Here is a 22,864-nt window from a genome sequence, read left to right as displayed (position 1 = left end):
CTGTGTCCTGGGGTTCAGTGTGCTCCTAGATGGCTTTTGATAACCTACTTAGCTCAGATAGCTAAAGAAGAAACTCCCAGGGTCAGCCAGGGTATTTTTCAAACTTCATTCCTAACTCCTACTGTAGTGAAAATTTCCCACGATACGTGAGCATGGTAGGATGCACTAAGATGGCTTTTTGAGTAAAGCTTCACACCCCCGCCCCCTTCTCAGATGCAGGAATAGAGGTCTAATGCCTGGATGTCCTGTACTTCAACAAAACTTCCCTTAAACACAGCTATACAGACCACATTCTTCCTGCTCTGCCTTTTATTTTACCACCTGCCCTTTTTAAATCTCTGTTCTCAGCCACAAACTTATTCTCTTATTTTTAACAGTTCACACATCATTAAATCCCCATCAAATTCAAACTGCTACTGAAAGACTCTAACTACAGAACACTAAAATAAGCAGCGTATGTGTGAGGTGAATCTTCTTTTCTTTCATAACCTGGACTTCCCAAGGATAGACAGCAAGCATGACTCCAAGATGCATTGCCAGGCTTCTGTCCCTCACATGAACCTACCTGTAGTTTCTGCCTTTCTTTCATCTCAAATGCTAGAGAACTCTATACCAGCTCAGGCAATGTTAGTTATAATGAATTTTACTCTATCTATAGCGGAACTATTTTAACTAGCAGGTAAGTTTAAGAAATTAAACCAAAACATGTTTCTTAAAGGTACTCTAGATCAGTAAATTAAATTCAACATATTAAAAGGAAAGCTAAAACGAGCTGGTTCATTAGATTTAAGCTTATATTACAGCCCTATATTCTGTGTTGGTGTTTTCTGAGAAAGGTTTCTTCTCTTCACAACATGAAAAGAACTTTCAGTAATGAGATTTGAAGTGACAATAGCAGAGATCACAGAAATTTAAAATATCAGAGGACTAAAGAAAAAAAAAAACCAGGAAAAAGCCAGATGTCAAAGCATAATCATATTGTGGAAATGGGATCTAGCTGGGATGTTCTCCAAGGAAAGGTCAGTTCTCATACATTCTGCCTTTAAATATCATGTTTTACCACCAGATGAACATAAAGCCATACACGAAAATGAGAGGCTGAACAAATTCTAAAGAAAGCAACAAGTCCCTTCTACCCAAACCAATGGGTGCTGGCAGTTAATAGACAATCCCAGCTGGCTTCTGCGAAAAGACGGCCACAGCAAATCTCATAGCTGAGGAAGAAACAAGATACAGCATAGCTCCACCATCTGCTGGTCCCAGTTTTATTCTGCACACTCATATTCACGGAATTGCTTATTTTGTCATCAGACACAGCCATCCATCATGGGCCTCCACGCTGCCCTATCAGATGCCGGTCAGCAGAATGTCCACCTGTCCCAGCCTATCAAGTTGACACACTCTAGTTGAAATGAGGCAGAAACTATGGCCTATCTCATAACATAGGCCAGGAAACTCCTCTCTTAAATACTAGCCTCTCCAGTCTATCCAAAGAAGTGAAAGAAAGAAAAATCACAGGTCCAGGACAGATAGGGTGGATGAAAATACTACAAATTTTACAAAAGCAATGTTTTAAACAATGAAATGTTCAAATGAACAAAACCAAAACAGCAAAAATACATAAACAACGTGAAAAATAACTCAAAGACAATTTAACTCAAAGGTTCATTTTTGTTCCTAAAGGGAAACATCCCTAAATCGTTGTGCTTTTCTTTCCACCCAATAATTTTCAATTCAATCAGCAAAAAGAATATTCCAGCTTCCTCGGAGAAGAGGAAAGATAAACCATAAAATGTGAAAGCTGATTGTAAAATGGGATGGAGGAGAGGCAGAGAGGGGGCGGGGTGAAACAGAACACCACATGCCTTGTACTCTGTCCAGGTTACCAGTAAACAACGACTATGTGTCTGCGACATTACCTTAGCTTGTAGAGCTAAGGTTAAGTTTGGCTAAGCAGTGTGTACTTTAGAGTTCTGGGACAGCATCCAAAATGTGAACAGATTTAAATTCAGACTAAGGCAACCCTTGTAAACTCAAGGGACCTTTCCACACACAAAAATTCTTCCATTCACATTTTCTATTTCATAGCACGTTTACTTCATTTTATCTTCACATGAAAGAATAATTAGAATTAAGAGTTAGTTGGAGTTTAAAAAAAAAGACTTGGAGTAGACTATTTCATTTTTTTCCCTCCAAACCTCCTTATAATCTGTAAAACTACTTACTGGTGGTTGGATAAAGTAATCTCATCAGTTTAATTGTACAACCTATAAACAATTGTTAAATGGAAAACACTGCTTTTATTATTACTAGTTAGCTAGGCTAAGTAAAAGACAGAGATACCATCAATTACAACTGAATCTGACCTTTTTAAACATAAGTTGCATTAAACTCTGGGGCTGGAACAGCAGAGCCATGTTTTTAAACAAGAATATCCTGCAAAACAACACAAATGGTTTATTCTCATTACCAATTTTGTCTCTGCTTTTAATTCTTAATTTTTTTTTTTCTTGTGTTTTTCCACTGCCTAAGCCCTCTAGCATTCTGCTTAATAGAAGCAGGGAAAGCACTTTTTTTTTTTTTTTCTGATTTTGATGGTAAGGCTTCTAAAGTTGATCATGAAATACTATTGCCCACTCTAGGTTTTGAGAATATTCCCTTTATCAAATTAAAGAAATTCCAGACCCCTTTTATTCCAAACTCCCCACTTTTGGTTAATTATGAAATTTATCAAAAGTTTTTAATGTCATCCATTGAAATAATAATGGAGGAGTTTTCTCCTTTAATATTTTAATCCTTTAATGTTGAAAATTACACTAATACACAAATACTACAAAATTTGATTCATTGTGCTTAAGATAGTCTCGTCCATGTTCGACAATACCATATTTACCCTTTAAATTTTTTTTGGCACTGTCCAAGTCCAGTTTTGCTATCAGTCTCATATAATGAATTGCTTAAAGCATTTTTTTTTCTTTTTAAATTTTCCGACATAGGAGATATGACATGGGGAATAATCTATTCCTGTGAAGGCATGGTAAAACTTTCCTGTGAACTTTCTTTTGGTAGGAGAAAAAAAAGAGAAAGGAGAATTTCTGATTATTAATTCAATTTCTTTCATGATATTGGGTTATCTAGATCTTCTTGAATTAATTTTGACATTTATTTCTTCCCAGAAAATTATCATTTTCACATTATACCTAATTATCAAATTTAATGATTTAAAGCTGTCCCTAGCATTTTCTTTTGAAAGTCAGTGTAACATAGTTAAGAGCATAGACTCTAAAGCTTTTTGGCTTCAGCAGTGAATACTGTCTTTAATTTTACTCTTTTTTTTTCTTGGTCAATCTTGCTAGATATCTGCTTACTAGTTTTTAATTTTTTTTTTTTTAAGAACCAGCATTAGGATTTGTTGATCTTTGATACTGTTTTTTATTTCATTAATTTTTTACTTTTGACTTTCTTTCTTTGTTTTGGCTGACTGTATTATTCTTTTACTTTCTTCAGTTAAATGCTTAATTTTTTAATCTACTTTTTCATACTTAAGTGTTTTCAAGGCTACAAGTTTACCTCTCTCCTTTTAACTGCATTCTACAAGTTTTGAGTATGTAGTACCTTATCTTTGAGCCCCCCAAATTTTATAATTCCCACTATTATTTCCTTTTTAAGTCATTAGTTATTAAGAAGGGCATTTTAAAGTTTCCATACATTTTAAAGATGTCTTTAATCGTTTATAATTTGATTCCACTGTGGTCATACAATACCATCTATTGAAATAATCATGTAGGTTTTCTCCCTTTAATCTCTTAATGTAGAGAATCTCCCTCCCTCCCTCTCTCTCTCTCTCATACACACATACACACACAGGAGGATTTTTATTAATGCTTTGAAGTATATTAAGATTGCCTTTATGATACAGTACATGATCAACTTTTATAAATGTTCTACATACAGTAGATAAGAAAGTATATTCAGCATTTGTTGGGTAAAGACCTTTATATATATCCAATAAATCAAGCTTGTTGATTTTGTTCATATTTTCAATAGTTTTACTGATTTCTTCTTTGCCTGAATCAGCAGTTTTTTAAATAAAAGTATTTCAGAATCTCTCCCACCATAATTGTGGACATGTTAAATATTCATTAGAATTTCATCAGCTTCTGGTTTACATACTTAAAGACCACATATTTTTTAAAGATTTTATTTATTTATTTTGAGAGAGAGTTAGCAAGCAGAGAGGCAGAGGGAGAGAGAGAATCTCAAGCAGACTCCACGCTGAGCATGGAGCCCCACATGAGGCTCCATCTCACGGCCCCGAGATCATGATGGGAGCCAAAATCAAGAGTCAGACACTTAACCAAATGAGCCACCCAAGTGCCCCTAAAGACCATGCTATTAAAATCATACAATATTTCTTGGTGGACTATTTCTTTGCAAAATTATGTGGTGGGTCTTTCAATCCTTTAAAATTTTCCCCCTAAAATTCTACTTTGTCTGATACTAATATTATAGCAGAGTTTTCTTTAGTTAATAATGTTGGGGGATATCTTTTTCCATCCCTATAATTTTCAACCTTTCTGTGTGATTTTGCTTTAGGTGTGCCTCTTGCCAAGCATTATATAGCTATGTTTTGGTTTTTTATCCTATTTTAATCTTCATCTTTATATGGGTTAGCTTAATCTGTTAATATTTCCTGTAATTAATTTTATATTTAGACACATTTTGAATTCTAGAGCCAGACTGCCTGGGCTCAAACCCTGGCTCCGCTTCTTACCAGTTATAAAACATCGGTCAATCTCTTTGTGCCTTAACTTCCTCATTTCATTTATAAAATGAGGGTACTAACAGTACCTTGGAGAGATGTTAGCATAATGAATAAATAAAGTACTTAGAATAGTATCTAGCACATACACAGTAAGTGGTATTACGATGCTGACTGTTGTTATGATTATCTTTACATGTTTTCAGCTTGCCATACCTTTTCTTTGTCCCACCTTTCCTAATTTCATTTGATAAAGATTAATAAATTCTCTTTTGTTCTGCTTATTTGGAAGTTATTTTTTAAATGATTTTTTTTTGAATAAAATAATTTCTACACCCAACGTGGGGCTTGAACTTACAACCCCAAAATCAAGTGTTGCACACTCTACCGAATGAATCAGCCAGGCACCCCTATTTGGAAGCTTTAAATATTTCTATCTAGTAGTAGTTACTGTTTGTAATAGCTACTGTCTATTTTTAACCTACATACTTCAGTGTAAGAGTTCTAATAAAAACCGAATGTATGCAGAATCTCGACCCTCTTCCTACCACACAGAACTTAAATATACTTCACTCCTTCAACACTGACAAATCAACTCCTCCTCAACTTATTATCATCAAGAGTTTTCCTTTTTTGACTTCTCTCTTTTTAACACATTGTCATTTTATTTTTTACAGACAATGGCTCACAAATTTACTGACATATTTTACCCATTTTTGTGTTCACCGTTATTTCATATTTATCATGTCTTCCTTCTGTGTCCTTTAATAGATCTTTAAGTGTGGATCTCTGAGACGTGAACTTTCTTTCTTAGTCTTTTTATATGTGTAAATGTCTTTATCTTGACCTCCCTCTTGAATGTTAGTTTTAACTGCACATAACTTAGTTATTTCTCCTCAGCTTTTGAAAGATGCTATAACCCCCATTATCTTCTCGCCTCTATTGTTAAAGAGGTATATTTGCTGCTCCTTTGTAAACAATCTATTTTGTCTGGTAGCCTGCAAAAAAAAAATTTTTTTTTTAAAGATTGTATTTACTTATTTGAGAGAGAGAGATAGTGAGAGAGAGAGAGAGAAAGAGAGAGCACAGATAGTGAGAGAGAGCACAAGTAGAGGAGAGGGAGAAGCAGGATCCCCTTGAGCAGGGAGCTGATGTGGGTCCCAGGACCCTGGGATCATGACCTGAGCTGAAGGCAGATGCTTAACTGACTGAGCCACATAGGTGCCTCAAAATTTTGTTTTTGACATTACAGTTTCCTTAAGAAGTATCTAGATGTAGATTTATTATTTATCCTGCTTATCTGTCTTTAATTTGGGAATTTTGTTCAAATACTGCTTTTTCATTATTCACTCCATTCTCTTTTAGCTCAGCTATACCTTTTATGTTTTATTTTACTTGTTTTTATACATATATTTTATATTTATTTAAGTATAGGTGACACACAATGTTACATAAGTTTCAGGTGTACAGCACAGTGATTAGACAAGATTGTACATTATGCTATGTTCATCACAAGTGTAGCTGCCATCTGTCCCAATACACTGGTATTACAGTACTATTGACCATATTCCTTATGCTGTGCCTTTTATTCCCATGACTTATTCATTACCTAACCGGAAGCCTATATGTCCCACTCCCCTTCACCCATTTTGCCCAACTCCCTATTCTCTTCTTCTCTGGCAACCATCAGTTTGTTCTCTGTATTTATAGGTCTAATTCTGCTTTCTGCTTGTTCATTCATTTAGTTTAGTTTGTTTTAGATTTCACTTATGTAAGAAATCATATGGTATTTGTCCTTCTAAGTCTGACTTATTTCACTTAGTATAATACCCTCTAGGTCCATCTATGTTTTCTCAAATGGCAAGAGCTCATCCGTTTTCACGGCTGTGTTGTATTCTACTCTGTGTGTGTGTGTGTGTGTGTGTGTGTGTGTGTGTACACTTTACACCTCCTTTAGGCATTTGTCTATTGATGGACCCTTAGTCTGCTTCCATATCTTGGCTATCGTAAATAATGCTATTGTAAATAATATCATAAATAAACAGGGGTGCATATATCTTTCAAACTAGTGTTTTTGTTTTCTTTGGGTAAGTACCCAATAGTGGAATTACTGGATGGGATATTTCTATTTTTAATTTTTTGAGGAATCTCCATACTGTTTTCCACAGTAGTTGAACCGATTTACATTCCCACCAATAGTGTATGAGGGTTCCTTTTTCTCCAGATCCTTGCAAATACTTGTTATTTCTTACGTTTTTGAATTCTGACAGGCCTAAGGTGAGATCTCATTGTGATTTTGATTTGCATTTCCCTGATCATTAGTGATGTGAATCAGCTATGTCTTCTAGGCATATTCATCAGCGATTTGTGTTAGATCAAAGGGAATGTGGCAAAGTGAGGAATTACTGTGCACATTAAGTCCTCACCATCAATTTTGCCCAATTTTCTAAGAATTGCAATCTATTCTTGAGAACCAAGTATACAGCATGCTGACCAGCATTTTTTAAATTATCTCTTCCACTAAGCCCCTCACAATTCCACCAGATAACACAGAAGCAAAAAGGGTAATAGTGGAATGGCTAATATGCTTTTCAGAGCCTAAACTAGAATATAATCTCTGAGATCTTTATTGATCCCATATTCCACTCCCATCCCAAACTTCTAATGTATAAGCCATATACACAGCACATATATGTTTTATAAAATAAAATTCTACCCACTGAACCTCATTTTCCCACTGACTTCCAGTGTAAATTGAGTGATTCCATCTATTCTACTGACTTTTAAACTCTGCTACGCAATCTCCATAGGACAGAACTACTGATTATCTGTACCAAAGGAGAAACAAGAACAAATTTATATCATCAACGAGTAGACAAATTAAAGCTTGTATAGGTAGCTGTTGTCATGTAACACCTGAATGCACCTGCATAACGACTATATCAAAAACTATCCATTTAAAGCATGCACAAAACTCTTCTTTAATGCCAGAAACAAAGCCCCAGGATATTTTTATTTCTATTGCATAACTTAAAAAAATTAAATCTATAGTTCATCGACAACCAATTAGACTCAGCTGTCCTTGCTTCCTCTCAATTTTAATAGTATTTCTCTCTTTTTTTTTTATTATGTTAGTCACCATGCAGTACTTCATTAGTTTTTGATGTAGTGTTCCATGATTCATTGTTTGCGTATAACACCCAGTGCTCCGTGCAATACGTGCCCTCCTTAATACCCATCACCGGGCTAACCCATCCCCCCACCCCCCTCCCCTCTGAAACCCTCAGTTTGTTTCCCAGAGTATTTCTCTTTGGATATAATAGATAATTTAAAAAATAGATTATGATTTCAAATTTTATACTAAATAGAAAAAGCTTATTTTGAACTCAGATTACCTAATTTGTCCAATCAGATGCAAAAGGCTCAAAGTTTACCACTGCACTTAAGCCTGCCTTGATCGCATTCATCACTCTGGTCCCAGTTATCCCTCTATTTCAGTATGTAATCTTGGGCTCTTTTCTCTTCACATTGGTTTTCTAAGTCATAATTTTTTTTTAAGATTTTATTTACTTATTTTAGACAGAGAGAGAGAGCATGTATGAATGGGGGGAGAAGCAGGAAAAGAGGGACATGCAGAATCCTCGCTGAGTGCGGAGCTTGACGTGGGGCTCAATCCCATGATCCTGAGATCATGACCTGAGATGAAATCAAGAGTCAGTGCTTAGGGGCGCCTGGGTGGCACAGTGGTTAAGCGTCCGCCTTCGGCCCAGGGCATGATCCCGGCGTTATGGGATTGAGCCCCACGTCAGGCTCCTCCGCTATGAGCCTGCTTCTTCCTCTCCCACTCCCCCTGCTTGTGTTCCCTCTCTCGCTGGCTGTCTCTATCTCTGTCAAATAAAAAAAAAAAAAAGAGTCAGTGCTTAACTGACTGAGGCTCCCAGGCGCCTCCATAATTTTTTTAAACTTGTAAATAAACTTTTTTTCTAAATACACTTTTTTGAGGAGTAATTTACATATAAAGAAGTGCACCCATTTTAAGTTTTGACAAACACATATACCTGTGTAACCACCACAACAATTAAGACACAGAATACTTCTACCACCCTGCTTCCCGAAGGTCCCTGTGGTCTTTGGCAAGTCATGTAGTAGATCCACCCCGGCCCCTGGCAATCACTCATCATACTACACCCTTCATTGGTTTTGCCTGTTCTACAATTTCAAATACATGCAGTTACATAGTAGGTACTCTTCCCATCTGACCTCCTCCACTGAGCATAATATTTTGGAGATTCATCTATGTTATTGCATAAATCAGTAGTTCATTTCTCTTTGCTACTGAGTAGTATTTTATTGCCTGAACATACTATAATTTATCTGGTCACCAGAAGATGGACAGTTGGGTTGTTTCCATTTTTTTGGCTACCACGAATAAGAACGCTACGAACATTCATGTCAACTCTTTCAGTGAAAATACGTTTTGATTTCTCTTGGACTACTACCTTACAAAATACTTTACAGAATTATTCAAACAAGACATACGGCAGTCTTAAAATATATAACTCACTTCACATAAATGAAAGGTCTGCCATTTATTTATTCTCAGGTAATTTTTTTAAAAGATTTTATTTTTATTTTATTTTAAGTAATATCTACACCCAATGTGGGGCTCAAAATTACAACCCCAAGATCAAGAGTCGCATCCTCTACTGACTATGGCAGCCATGCGCCCCTGAGGTAATCGTCTCTTAAAAAAACAAGTAAGCAAAGCTAACTGTATAAATAACTCCCACTTTTGTACTTTGTATACAATTACCATATAAAATGCATTCAAAGTTCTTCCCTCAATGACATAATTTGTACCTGCTACTCACTAGAGGTTTGGAGACACAATTAAGGAAACCTAAGACAATATATCTGTTGTAAGATATGAAGGCATAAACAGAGTAGGAAATGTGAGATCATTTTCAGAAAAGTCAATGTTTTAAATGTACTAATTTAAAGAAATAATTCAAATTTGCCTTTTTAGCTTCACAGCTATAAGTACTAAAAAGGCAAATGTATTTTTGAGAGCTAAAACCACAGGAGCCTGGTACATCTATGAAGCTTAGAGAACCTATGAGTGGGTATTCAACAACTAACTCTAATCTTTAGCTTCTGGTAAAGCAGAATGACTGAAAAACTGGGTGGCTTGACCTTATGGTTCTGATTCTCCAAAGATGGTACGTTGGATCAAGACATCAATCTGGCATCACCCTATCATCTTAACAAAACAAATACACTTAAGAATGGGTAGGGCTCAGGTCTCACTCAGTCCCAACAAATTTACCAGGCCTGATTCTATCTATAACTCAGAAAGTACAGACAAATCAGCAGAAGTCCCCAAATAAGGCATGAGAAAAATAAAGGGAAAAAAATCTATGGAAATTCAGAGGGAGGGGAGATTATTTCCAGTTAGAGGTGCTGAGGAGCAACATCAAAAAAAGACAACTCAATGCCCTTGAATGGGCAGAACTGGGACATGTGATGATGTATAATAACTTGGTACTACTTAGCGACATGCTTAAAATCTTGGTCTCAAAGGAAGCTGCAAAAGGCTGGGTATCTAAATGCAATGTGGTATCTTGGGTTAGACCCTAAAACAGAAAAAAGGATTGAGGAAGCCCATACAACTTTTAAGAGTCCTAAGGAGTCAAAGGAAAAAGTAGAGACTGAGGAATAAAATCTTGGATTTTACTGGTATTAGAACATTACCCACTTACCCTTTCTACTTCTTAAACTGCACAAACAATAATAATTCCATTGCTGGGAATCTAGTCAAGGAAATGCCCCAATAAAGCTTTTACTTTATGTAAAAAAGACCCTCATAGAATTTTTAATAAGAAAAAAAATAGGAACAGTCTAAAGAGAAAAGTAGTTAAGCAAAACTATTATCAGGCCTTTCTCCATATTCCTGTCAAGTCTACCTAACAAACCTCTCTATTTTTAAGCCACACTTCCTTGCTGTTGCTTCTAGACAGACTTTGGTTTGGTATCTCAACTATATACAACACATACTTCAATTACTATACTACTGATAAGGTACTTAAATAATTTGTTTCATGGTCCACATTATGAGACCCTTGAGAGCAGAACCTAAGTATGTTCACATGTGAATCCTTAGCACATAGAGTTAGTAAATAAATTCTACACAAATGAAATGTTACATTATATAGGAGCCACAACTAGATAGGAGTCTAGTCCCACAGAGAACACATCCAAATTTTCTGAAGATCAGGACAATAAACAGGAACTACAAATATCAGAAGATACAAGGAACCACTACTATCCCAGGGGGTAGCGTATTTCCTATTAGGCTAGAGAGGTAGCTCTATTACCCTGATAATATCACTGAGTAGAAGGACTATTTTCATAAAAGGAGTATTAACAATATGGTAGATCATGGTGATGCTAACATTGTGTATATCTAAGAATCTAGGCTCTGAAGTGATATGGCCCCACGTCTGAGTCTTAGCTCTGCCTTAATTTCCACATCTACAAAACGAAGGTGATAAGATTAAGATCTGCCTCATAAACTTGCAAAGATTAAATGAGATGATGCATATAAAAGCTTGGCATAGTGCCTGGCACATGGCAAATATTCAAAGATAATTTTTATTACTACCTCTCAAACTTCTGGCCTCTACTTATATCAGCTGATTCAGATCAGAAGGAAAGAACCCCAAGAAACCAGGGCAGCATCTGTAGGAACTGTGAAGTTATGGAATAAAACATCACATCCTTGCGGCACTCTTTACTTTTTATTACTAGTGACTGGGACTCTGGAGAAGAAAAATAAGTGTAAAAAATTCAGAGACCCACTGGAGTTACTAATCCAAGTTACCACGATGTTGAAGGTACCATGCTTTGTGTCAGAGCAACACAGCAGCAGTAATGGTAATAATATATTGTAATGATAGTAGCAGCAGTAGTCAATGTTTATAGAGTACTTACTATGTGCCAGGTACTGTTTTACTGTTTTAAAAGCATTTCATGTATTAATTCATTCAACCTACTAAGTCTTAGAAATAAGCACTTCGGCTGAAGAGTCCAACAGCTCGGGAGTTAAACCTTCGTCCTGCCATTAATGAGCAAGTTACCTCCCTTCTCTGAGAATTAGTTTCCTCATATCTGAGAGTGAGAACACCTCACTGTGAGGTGGTCTGAGATAACAAACACAAAGTACCTATCATGTGCCAGATAACCAGCTCATACCCTAGTAGGTGTGTCTTTATTATTGCCATTAATATTATTATTACATCTGAAGACCAAAAACATCATTCTGCAGGCATGCAGAGTGAAGTTTCAAAAGGGGAAAACTTTTTTCTTCCTTCCTGAGTTCCTTTTTAACCTTTTCTTTCTTTCTTTTTTTAATGGTAAGCATTCTATGATATTATTCAGCTTTTCTCAGAATGAACTATACATGAATACAAAATAAAATATTATACAGATAAAAAGACCTTTAGACTAGCTTTAAAAGGTTGGGGTTTTTTTCCCCCCTCTAGGAATAGTAGTGGTGAAAATACTATAGTTCCTTCAAGTAAATAGTGCTGAAAAGAATGAAAATGGCATATGGCTGGGGGAATCTTCCAAAGAAACTACTCTACACAGCCATCCCCTGTTCTTTTCTCTGCCTTTTAAGGTCACAGTAACAGGATAGAAAATCTGGGACTCACACCATCTGTCCAGACAGTTCCATCACTGCTCATTTCTCTTGTTAAATAATCAGAACACTTCACACTTCCCAAACACTGCTACCATAAAGAGCAGTTAAAGCAGCATGAAAGAAGCTCTTTCTATGCAGAAATGTAGTGGTTAGAAATGAACCATTCTTTTGAAGTTTGTGGGTTTCAGATCATGTTGGTGAGAAGAAAGAAATTCAAGCCTTAGAAGGAAATTTAAGAAAAACAGAATTATAATACTGGCTCTAGAAAGCATCTTTCTTAGGAAAAAAAGTGACATCCTCATATGAGTTCTCTAAGAATAGCTTTGGCAGTTTAATATATTGTTAATTATACAGGTGTCTAGTCTGTAAGTTTCTCATAAGACTAAGAAGAGAAATCATTTTCTTTACTCCTGTCCTACTAATACAGTAGTAGTAACAGCAGCTAATAATTACTTGGCACTCAGGATATCTTTAATTCTCTTCAAAACCCTTTTTGTGTATTAACTCACTTAATCCTTAAAGCCATTCTATGTAGCAATTTCTATTACTATTTCCATTTTACACTTGAGGAGACTTAGGCACAGAGAGGTTAAATAATTAGCCCAAGGTAATATAGCTGGTAGAGTATAAAGCTGGGATTCGAAAGCAAGCAGACTGGCTCCATCCCTTTAATTTCTGTGCTACACTATCTTACAGTTTTTAAAGAAGCCTCTAAATTATACATTAAATTCAGCTTTTTGTGTGTGTGTTTTTTAAAGGTTTATTTATTTATTTTAGAGAGAGAGAGAGAAAGAGAGAGCAACTATGAGAGGGAGGGGCAGAGGAACAGAGAATCCCAAGCAGACTCCACGCCAAGTGCGGAGCCTGACCCAGGGTTCCATCTCACGACCCTGAGATCGTGACCTGAGCTGAAACCAAGAGTTGGACACTCAGCCAACTGAGCCACCCAGGCACCCCCAGATTCAGCTTCTTTATTATATTTGAATAAACAAACTATAGCTGAATAACACTTACCCCCATTCACCTAGCCACAGTGAGAATGTCAATTACATATTCATTAACTTATTAATTTCTGTCTTAGAGCTTACCCAGCATGAATGTGTTGTTGTCATAAAGCAAAATAATTTTTTATATTAAATAAAAGCTTCAAGAACATGCTCTGGCATCAAGGTCAATTTGGGGATACATTATGACTTTGAGAAAAAGGTTTGGATTACTCTCAAACCTCCAGAATTTAATCTTACATGAAGACTCTTTGCCTTCAAATAAAGATTCAGCAATACCAAGAGGGTGCGTCAATGTACCCAGGAGAAACCAGTCTGAATATGGCATTTCTCTTCTGTGTCACAGAACACTCACCACTCTGCCCAATGGCTCAAATTTATTCAATGATAGAAGATCCAATCTCAGCTGGTCAGTGAGGCAAATTTAAGCTTCTGGTCACATAACTACCATAATAATGACAATGATGATGACAATCACTTTAGTAATTATAATAACAATGATAACCGTCATTTACTGATAACTTAGTGAGTGCTAAGCAGTATGCCAGGTGCCTCATATCGTCAGGTGTATTAGGGAGGCAGTGGGGAGTAGCGGTTAAAGGTTAAAGTAGTGGGTAAAGTAGTTAGAGGACAGGCTGCTGTCTGAATCCTTCAATTGTTTGCTGGGCGGTCTTGAACAAACTACTTACATTCTCAGCACCTCAGAGAATACCTGCCTCCTAAGGTTGTTTTGACGATTAGATGTGTTAACACACACAAAATGTTCATAACAGTCAAACACACGGTAATGCTACCCCAACTTAATAGACTAGGAGATCAATGTTCAGAGAAAAGCTAAAGGCCACAGATAGGTTAGGGTGCAGCCAAGGTCCCCCAGGTCTGCCTGACTCCAAAGCCCATGCTCTTTGGGTTCTCATTCCCATTCATTCGCCTCTCCTTCTCTTTCTCTCTCAAAATTGAGAATAGATCAACTGCATCATAAAGGAGAGCACTGTTACTCTAATGTCATTTTTGTCTTTTCTCATCAGAGAGTTTTACTGTAGCAGCATTAAAAAAAAATGTTAAAAATGTCAATCTAACATACTGCACTCCATCAATTCTGAGACATTTCCCCCCACCCAAATTTTTCCATCTGTGATTCATGCATCTTAGAATTATAATTGGCAGTATTTTTCCTTTCTTAGTAGCACATAAAATAATGGTGCATCTTACAATCCATATCATCTTACATTTGATGAAATATGGTAGCTATTAAGCTCAATGAGTATGCTTTAAGGATCAGCCCTCAGTCATTGTTCAAGGCACATTCCAGAGCTTGCCGAGCATTTGTGGCCTCAGAGGAGTGAAGTTCCAGAGCCCTCACTTAAACTTCACTTCACCCTGACTATCCCCTTCCTACTGACCCTCACTCATTTCCATCAAATTAACAAGCTCCTGTAACTCTAACAGCCGATCAGTGTTTTGGCTAAGGCTCTGGGCTTGTTTTTTGTGTTCCTTGTTTTGGTTTTCCCTTTCCAATGACTCAAGGGCTTCTAATCATAATGACTCTTTGGACTGAAGTCCCAGGGGCACTTCCTCCTCTTACACTGTCCTTATAAGTAGTCCATACTTTCCAAACATAATTGGACTTTATGGGTAAACTGAGGAAGTATTAGCTAAGAGTGAAGCTGTGACAGTCTTCCGTTTGTTTTTCATTTTCAGTTACTTCCTTATTTCTACCTTCTGAAGTTATTTCTCTAGCCCCTTTTATAAGTACTTATCTGATTCATACTTAAATTTTTTTCCCGTTTTGGCCTGAGTGCCTCCATTCCACATATGGTCAGTCTCTTCATAGAAGAAAAAAATGTCGAGTTTTATATCATCTTTTCCTTGGAAAGATAGTTCCAAGCTGTCCTCTACCTAGGAGGAAAATGAAAACCTTCACAGACTGAAACAAAGGAAATATATTTTCTTAAAAAAAAAAAAAAGATTTTGTTTTATAGAGCGAGAACACTGACTCTATGATAATGTTTTTTCAAGCTGGAACATCTCTGAAATTGGATTTATCAGTAGCATGCCATCATTTGATTTCTTTCTTAAATGCATATAAAATAATGTTGCTTCTGACAATTAATGAAAACTCAGAGTAAATTATTTACAGTAGCGAAATTACCACTCTGCAGGACATTCTGTTCCTGAGCCCCTTTCTGATTAAACAAGGAAAGAAACCAAAGAAAAATGATTCCTTTAATAATCAAGTAAAACCATTAGGAAATAAGTCTCTCATTTCAAGCAATAATAAGTACTTATATAAATGTGGCATCACAGAAACCCATCTATATACCATAAATCATTATATTATGTATATGAAAAAAAGAAAAAAGAAAAGTTAAAGATACAAAGAATTTTGAGAGCATTTCCCTAAAGAAACGTAACCTACAAATAATTACGTTCCCATTAGACTTGGTGCCTCTGTCTTGTTATAGCACTAATCACATAATTATTATGTGTTTTTCCCCCCCAATTAGACAGTGAACTCCTCAAGGTTAAGTACTGTAACTTATTCATCTTTGTGTCCCAGGTGCAGAGTGCAGTGTCAGGCAGAAAGTGAGTGTATAGTAAACATTTGCTGCATGCCTAGAGTTCTACTGCTTTGACTCTGATCTCTGGAAAATATTTTATTAATTTTTTTTAAAAAACTAGAATAATTATGATAAAGAAGGTAATTTTTCAGTGACTAAACATACTTCTACTTGGTTTCCAGGACAACACCTACCTGGGAACAACCAAATTAAAAGTAAGATGTTGTTTGGAAAAAAAAAAGAGTAACATGTTTGCAAGGAATCATGGGCTTAGGGCATAGAAATCAAATTGTCTAAAAGGAGATTTCATGTAAGTCATGATGACCTATTCCTAGTTGAACTCTGAGAAAATTGCTATGATGACCCAGAACATGTGAAATAAATAAGAAATTCAAGTACTATCTGAAATGATTCTATATTTCTAACTCTTAGCCACCAAAGGACCATTTCATGTTGATAATGACAGGATGCCTAAGTGAATACGAAATTAAGTGACTTATGAGAAACAATATAACTTCAGGTAGGGTAGATGAGATTCTCAATAATTGTATTAATTTTACATTATGTGGTATACTAATTGTGTTATAATTTTATATGGCAATAAATTCACCTGCAAGAGTTCAAGATCATTTTCTCCTTCTCATTGTCAACAGAAAGCCAAATTTTCTACTTTCCTTAAATAGTGCAAAAGTCACATAACAAGCTTCTGCTGACCTCATCCTGGCCAATACTGAGTGATACACATGTCACATTCTTAACCATCTCTGAGTTGCTTAATATATACTTTTCTTTTGAGACATGTTACTTATGAAGTAACGCAGATTTTTACTACTGACCTTCCCAAATTTGTGTTTGAGTGGAAGTCCTACATCCTGAAATGCTGAAATAATATCAGATTTATAATCTTGTATAAAAATTCCTAGGTCGACATCTTTACTATAAGGAATAATGTTGCATTGCCGATACCACCCTAAAAATAAAAGTAAAAGAAACCAGAAAACTTTTTAAAAACTTAAGTTTGGAAAAAAAATTAGTCACTATTGTATGATCTTTGTAAGGATGGATGTTATTTCTCAAGATTAGATTTACAGTGCTTTACCAAAAATATTTTTAAAAAATTAAATCCCAAACTAAAATATGTGGTTATAAGAAGCCATCTGTTGAAGAACCTTTCTTTCTTTTTTCTTTCCTTCTTTCCTTCATTTTTACTGCTCCGAGCACTCAGCATCCTCAAAGACTTTCATGTATTTTAATTTCTAAATAAATTATTAGCTTTAATAATGTTAACTGAGCCAGGCCGCCTGTGTGGCTCAGTCGGTTGGGCATTTCAGGTCAGGTCGTGATCTCAGAGCTGTGGTATCGAGCCCTCTGTCAGGTTCCACGCTCCATGAGGAGTCTGCTTGTCCCTCTCCCTCTGCTCTCTGCTCCTCCCCTGCATTCTCTCTCTCTCTCAAATAAATAAATAAAATCTTTTTAAAAAATAATGTTAATTTAAAAAAATTAAGTTACTTTTGAGAATGTTTGATCATAAACCTCTAATGATGAAGGCTGCCTTTAAGGTGTGCTAAAAAATATAATTTAATTATTTTGCTTAACCAATATCCCTTTCCTGAGCAATAATTTGCAGAACTTAACAGCTCTGAACAGCTCATGTCTGATGCGTCATATAACGATTTATTTATTTTAGAGAGAGAGAAAGTGGAAGTGTGGGGGGAGGAGAAGAGGAGGGAGAGGGAGAGAGAAACTCAATCAACTCCCCGCTAAGCATGGAGCCCAGCGAAGGGCTCAACCTCAGGATCCTGAGATCACGACATCAGCCGAAACCAAGAGTCGGTTGCTTAACCGATGGCACCACCAGGTGACCCTCATGGGTCATATACAAAAGAGCAGTATCATCCTCAATTTTCAGCACATTGTCAATATCGAAAGATATTTCTAGGTATATTTACGATATACCTATTTCTCAATTAGGTGCTATAGTACTGCTCTAAAAAACCAAAATCTATACCTTAATACTACTAAGGGCCCTTAGGTCTCCTCTAGTATCCTTCTAATTCTTTCATCCAAATTATTCAGAAAGTATATAAATGTCTATGATTGTCTTTATAGGCATTGCTATTGGGCAACACTATTTGGCATTCTAAACTTTAATTTCACTGTAACATAGATCTTTAGAAGTCTAGGATGGCATCTCATCTCTAGCTTGAGAAAAATCCACACTCCACATCTATCAGAGAATCATAAACTATTAAAAATGGAAGGCTCCTTGGGGCGCCTTGGTGGCTCAGTCGGTTAAGCATCTGACTCTTGATAGCAGCTCAAGTCTTGATCTCAGGGTTGTGAGTTCGAGCCCTGTGTTGGGCTCCACGCTGGGTGTGGAGCCTACTTTAAAAAAAAAAAGAAAGGCTCTTTAAATATCATCTAATCTAACTCCCTCATTTTGCTCTTAAATGAAGAAAACCATGAGGCTAAAAATGCATAATAAATCATGACAACTAATCAAGAAGTATTTCTGATGACATAGTTTATAACACAATCTTGCTTCAGAAAGTTAAACCTAAAGCATATATCACATATACGTGTGAGACGTATTCTTTTTTTCTTGGCTTGCTCTGGCTATAAGCTCCGCGACGGGAAGAACCACATGAATTTCCACAAAGCCTAACAAATAGGATAACCATATATCCCAGTTTCCGTCTGTCATACCAACATAATTATTAGTGGCACTCCTTTTCACTCTAAAAAGTCTCTTGAATTAGACAATAAATTATATGGTAACACTATAAAAACAGGAGCAGAATTAATTTTTGTACAAATAAAGCTATAATCAAGAATACAGTTATGACCAACTATAGTTATAAACAAGAGGGAATAAAAACAACAGAATTTAGATTCTAAATAATTTAGAATTCCAAGAAGTTCGATCTAATGTTTAGTGAAACGAGATCCATAAATCTTTCTCTGATTCTAATAGCAAATTGCATAAGGACTCTAGAAAAGTCTACATTTCCCCATCTCAGGATGAATGGAATGTGGTAAGGCAGTGATGGCCAACCAGTGAGAGTATCAGTGACCTGGAAAAGACTTGTGGGAAGACCTTATGACACTCCCTTCAGTCTTCCTCTCATTTGCGTGGTGTGTAAGTAAAGAAATAGAACAGAGGTTTTTTTTGTTTTTGTTTTTGTTTTCAAAGGCAGAACAACCTTTGGGATAGAAATAATAAAATGCTAATCCAAGGACTGCCTGAAGATCAAATATAGTCTACATGTTCTGATATAAATTTTATACATGACTTATAGTTTTTGGTAAACACAACATAGCCTTCCTAACTCTTTTATGTTTCTGAAATTAATTTATTTAAAGAAATCAATAAATTCCTGCTCCATGCACTATATTTATTCTGTCTATAAGTATGACACTTCAAATATCACTGATGTTTTGTCATCTCAAGCAGTCATCCCTAAAGCCAAAGAGGATGAAATGACAAAAACACAAATGTAAAGCAACAAGAATTTTACCTAGACAAGTTCCGCTGCTCAGCCAGAACCGTACTCCCAATTTCTTTAATGTTTTGGCTGCCAGTTGCAATAATTCCTTTGCATTCTTCCGAAAGGCCATAGCTTCCACAGTGTTATCATCAAGGTACTGCTACAGATATAACAAATAGTCAGCTATTACAACCATTTCTAAATTGCCAGAAATATTTCTGTGACATCTAAATTAAATTTGAATATTAACCCCATATTATGTATTTTTCTATTACAAAAAAATCAAGTTTCAGAGTTCCTTGTTAGTTGCACATTTATAAGACTACAGGGGCAGATTCTAGAAAAGACAAGTTAAAGGGGAAGGAGTATAACCAGAATTCCCAAAGGAGGAGACTTACACTTTTACCAACTCCCTTCACATTACAATTTAGCAGATTGGGCAGTTAGGAGATAAGAAGACTAATTCTGAGAGCTATAAGCATATCTGAACAAAATGCACTTAGTGACATTTTCATGATTCACTGATTCAATGGGTCTTTAGAGACTACAGAGTATAATAGAAAGAGCCGGGATTTTGATTCAGATTATCTGTGTTCAAGTTTAGCCCTGCTTCTTTCTAGCTGTGATGCTGGGCATATCACCTCAGAAGAACACAAGCTCCATGAGGAGAGTAGCTTCATTTTATCACTTTATCTCCAGTGCCCAGAGCAGCACCTGAACATCTGCTGAATGAGTGAGAGAATGAGAGAACAAACCCCTCCTAGATACGGTGTCCTCATCAGTCACTAAAGCGTAATAATTACACTTTGCAGGACTGCTGTGAAGATTGAATGAGACAATGGATGACAGAAAAATGCTTCATAAATTATGAAATCCTGTACAAATATTATCATTATCATATATGTAGTCATGCTTTTCTAATTTTCTTCATTTTTAGGGTATTCTAGACTGAGGAAAACACTATAAATTCTTCAGCGACGGGTCACTACCTATGGGTCAAAATCTAAACATCTTCGCATAGCAGACAAGGACGTTTGTGTTCCGGTCCCTGACTACTGGTCCAGCCTCGTCGCCACCCTCCTCACACTTCATAATATAGCAATAACTTCTAACTCCCCAAATATACCACAACTTTTCAAGCCTCTGTGCCTTTATACATGTTTCCTTTATCTGAAGTGCTCTTGACTAACAAAATCTTTCAGGTCTCAGTTCTACCTTTTGACAAACATTCCTTAATTTTCCTAGGAAGATGTATTTATCCTCCCAGTGCTACCCTTTTGTTCAACATTTGGGGAGCAAAGAATAATATTTGTCCTAGATACAGACAAAGGCAAATGAAAGAATCTGTCCAATGAGTTTATAATAGTTACTACTTGTATACACTTTCACTATAATTCTTATTTTTATTCACATTGTTGGTTCTACTTACATTTCCTCCACTAGGCTGTCAAGACGGTTCCGAGAGGGCATGTACTAAACCTCCCCAACACTGTATGTACAAAGTCAGAATGGTGCCTGACGACGTAATATGTGAGGATCACATAGTGGTAAATGGGTAAATGAATAAATGACTAAGCCCCTCCTGCACTAGCCCCTGCCTAGCATATCCTATAATACCCTGTCATTCTTTTACAATATAGCAGGAGAAAATATAGTTGCTGGAGGGACTCTGAGGATCCTAAGAAAAAAGTATCCCTAGGAAGAAAGTGGGCTCCCAGAAGATAAGCTGCCTTCACTACAACATACAAATTGTACAGGATCCCTTCAAGATGAAAACATTCTCAGAGCCATGGCTTCTCTTAGAACACATGACTGGAATGGGAGGCACATGTTCTTATCCTTGGTGTGGTGGAAAACACTGGAGGTGCAGGACTTAGTCTATGCTCAGCCAATAATGACTGTGTAGCACACTGAAACCTCAATTTTTTTATTTGTGAAAGGCAAATACTTGCCTTCTTTCAAAGAGTGACTGAAAGGGTCAAATTAAGTAACAGACATGAAAATTCTGTGCTTGATAAAAGCATTACTCTGATAGTTATGTCCTACTGAGGCTGCCCCTATATGGACATACTCTCACTTCTGACATACCTTTCCTAGCATGACACTCCCAGAAATTCCATTTCTTAGAATTTACCCCATACGTATTAAAGTGTATACAACTATAAACCTTTTGCATCTGTTAGGGACTTTTAAAATTGTAGTATGCGTATTTATTTCTACTTAAAAATGTCTTATATCAATCTTGGGCTTACCACACCTCTAGAAAAAGGCAAAATCCTAATTTAAACATCATGTCCATTGGATCTTTGCTATTCAGGTAACCTTTTCCCAGGCTTCCCCCAAAATATAGACTGAAAATAACGTGACAGAAGGTACCCACTCGTTTTATAGATGAGGAAATTAAGACTTAGGAATTTGTCCAAAGTCTCAGAAAAAAATTAGTAGAAGGAGGATAATAATAGCTTTGTAGACAACCCTAGGCCAGGTGTCCAGATAGCTCCATATTTCCCTCTGATTTTTCACTGGAACTCAACAGACTGGACTGAATTCATTAATTATTTTTTGATGGTTACTCAAAACAAAATCAAGTTCAAGAAAATGTATATTATCCTACTTCCAAACTTCTTGGTAGATTGAGAAAATAAAAGTAAATAAAGTAAGTCAAGAGAGCATTTCCTGTTCTCCTCCTCCTCCCTTCTTAAACTATTCAATACTAGAACTATTAGGTAAGGCACAGCAAGAAAATGCACATGCGTGGCCTGGTACGGGTATCAGAGCCTGAGCAAGTGATGAGGGAATCCACATGGAGGGAACACCCGCTCCATGTTCAGTGTGGGGAGTCAGAGCCCAAGCAGTTTGAGAAGTGTGTCCATAGATGGGGGCAGCCCAGGGGGAGACGAGCAACATTCAAGCAGGGTGAGGACATCAACCACGTGGGAGAGGAGATAGAAGCAATGACAGGAGATTGAAAAAATAAGCAAATATATTAAAAATAACAGGAGTCAAGTTTCTCACTGTTTGAGAAGGGAGTCACAAACAAGGAAATAAATTAGTTGGACTGGCTTATCAATGTGAATTTATGGAACTGATAGACAGATATAGAAATAAACCTCCCCATCACTGATAGATAAGACAGATATAGATAGACGGATATAAAAACACAGATACACACACACACACACACACACACACACAGAGTCACTGAGAAGGCTTGTGTGCAACAAAACCCAAGTAGCAATGAGCACACCTGGCATCCAAACCTTGGCTTTTAAAAGGAACCAGGACTTAGAGAAATGGCTGATTCCAGTATTGTCACAGAGAAATTACAAGATGAACCTAGAGCATCT

The 22,864-nt window shown here is 36.5% G+C and overlaps 1 protein-coding gene across 3 annotated transcripts in view; it reads right to left on the bottom strand.

Annotated features, from left to right (window-relative positions):
- Positions 1-22,864, bottom strand: part of FKTN (fukutin) — a 77,143-nt gene that overhangs the window by 26,265 nt on the left and 28,014 nt on the right. For all 3 annotated transcript variants that reach the window (XM_008707910.2, XM_008707918.2, XM_008707920.1), the window contains 3 exons: positions 19,548-19,677; positions 16,866-16,999; positions 15,240-15,367 (listed from right to left, as the gene is read on the bottom strand). In XM_008707910.2, coding sequence (XP_008706132.1) covers positions 15,240-15,367; positions 16,866-16,999; positions 19,548-19,677 — 392 coding nt within the window. The remainder of the gene's footprint in view (positions 1-15,239; positions 15,368-16,865; positions 17,000-19,547; positions 19,678-22,864) is intronic.

The sequence above is a fragment of the Ursus maritimus genome, unplaced genomic scaffold (genome assembly GCF_017311325.1).
Source record: "Ursus maritimus isolate PB19 unplaced genomic scaffold, ASM1731132v1 scaffold_17, whole genome shotgun sequence".
Taxonomy (NCBI): Eukaryota; Metazoa; Chordata; class Mammalia; order Carnivora; family Ursidae; genus Ursus; species Ursus maritimus.
This window is presented reverse-complemented; position numbering and strand designations above follow the sequence as displayed.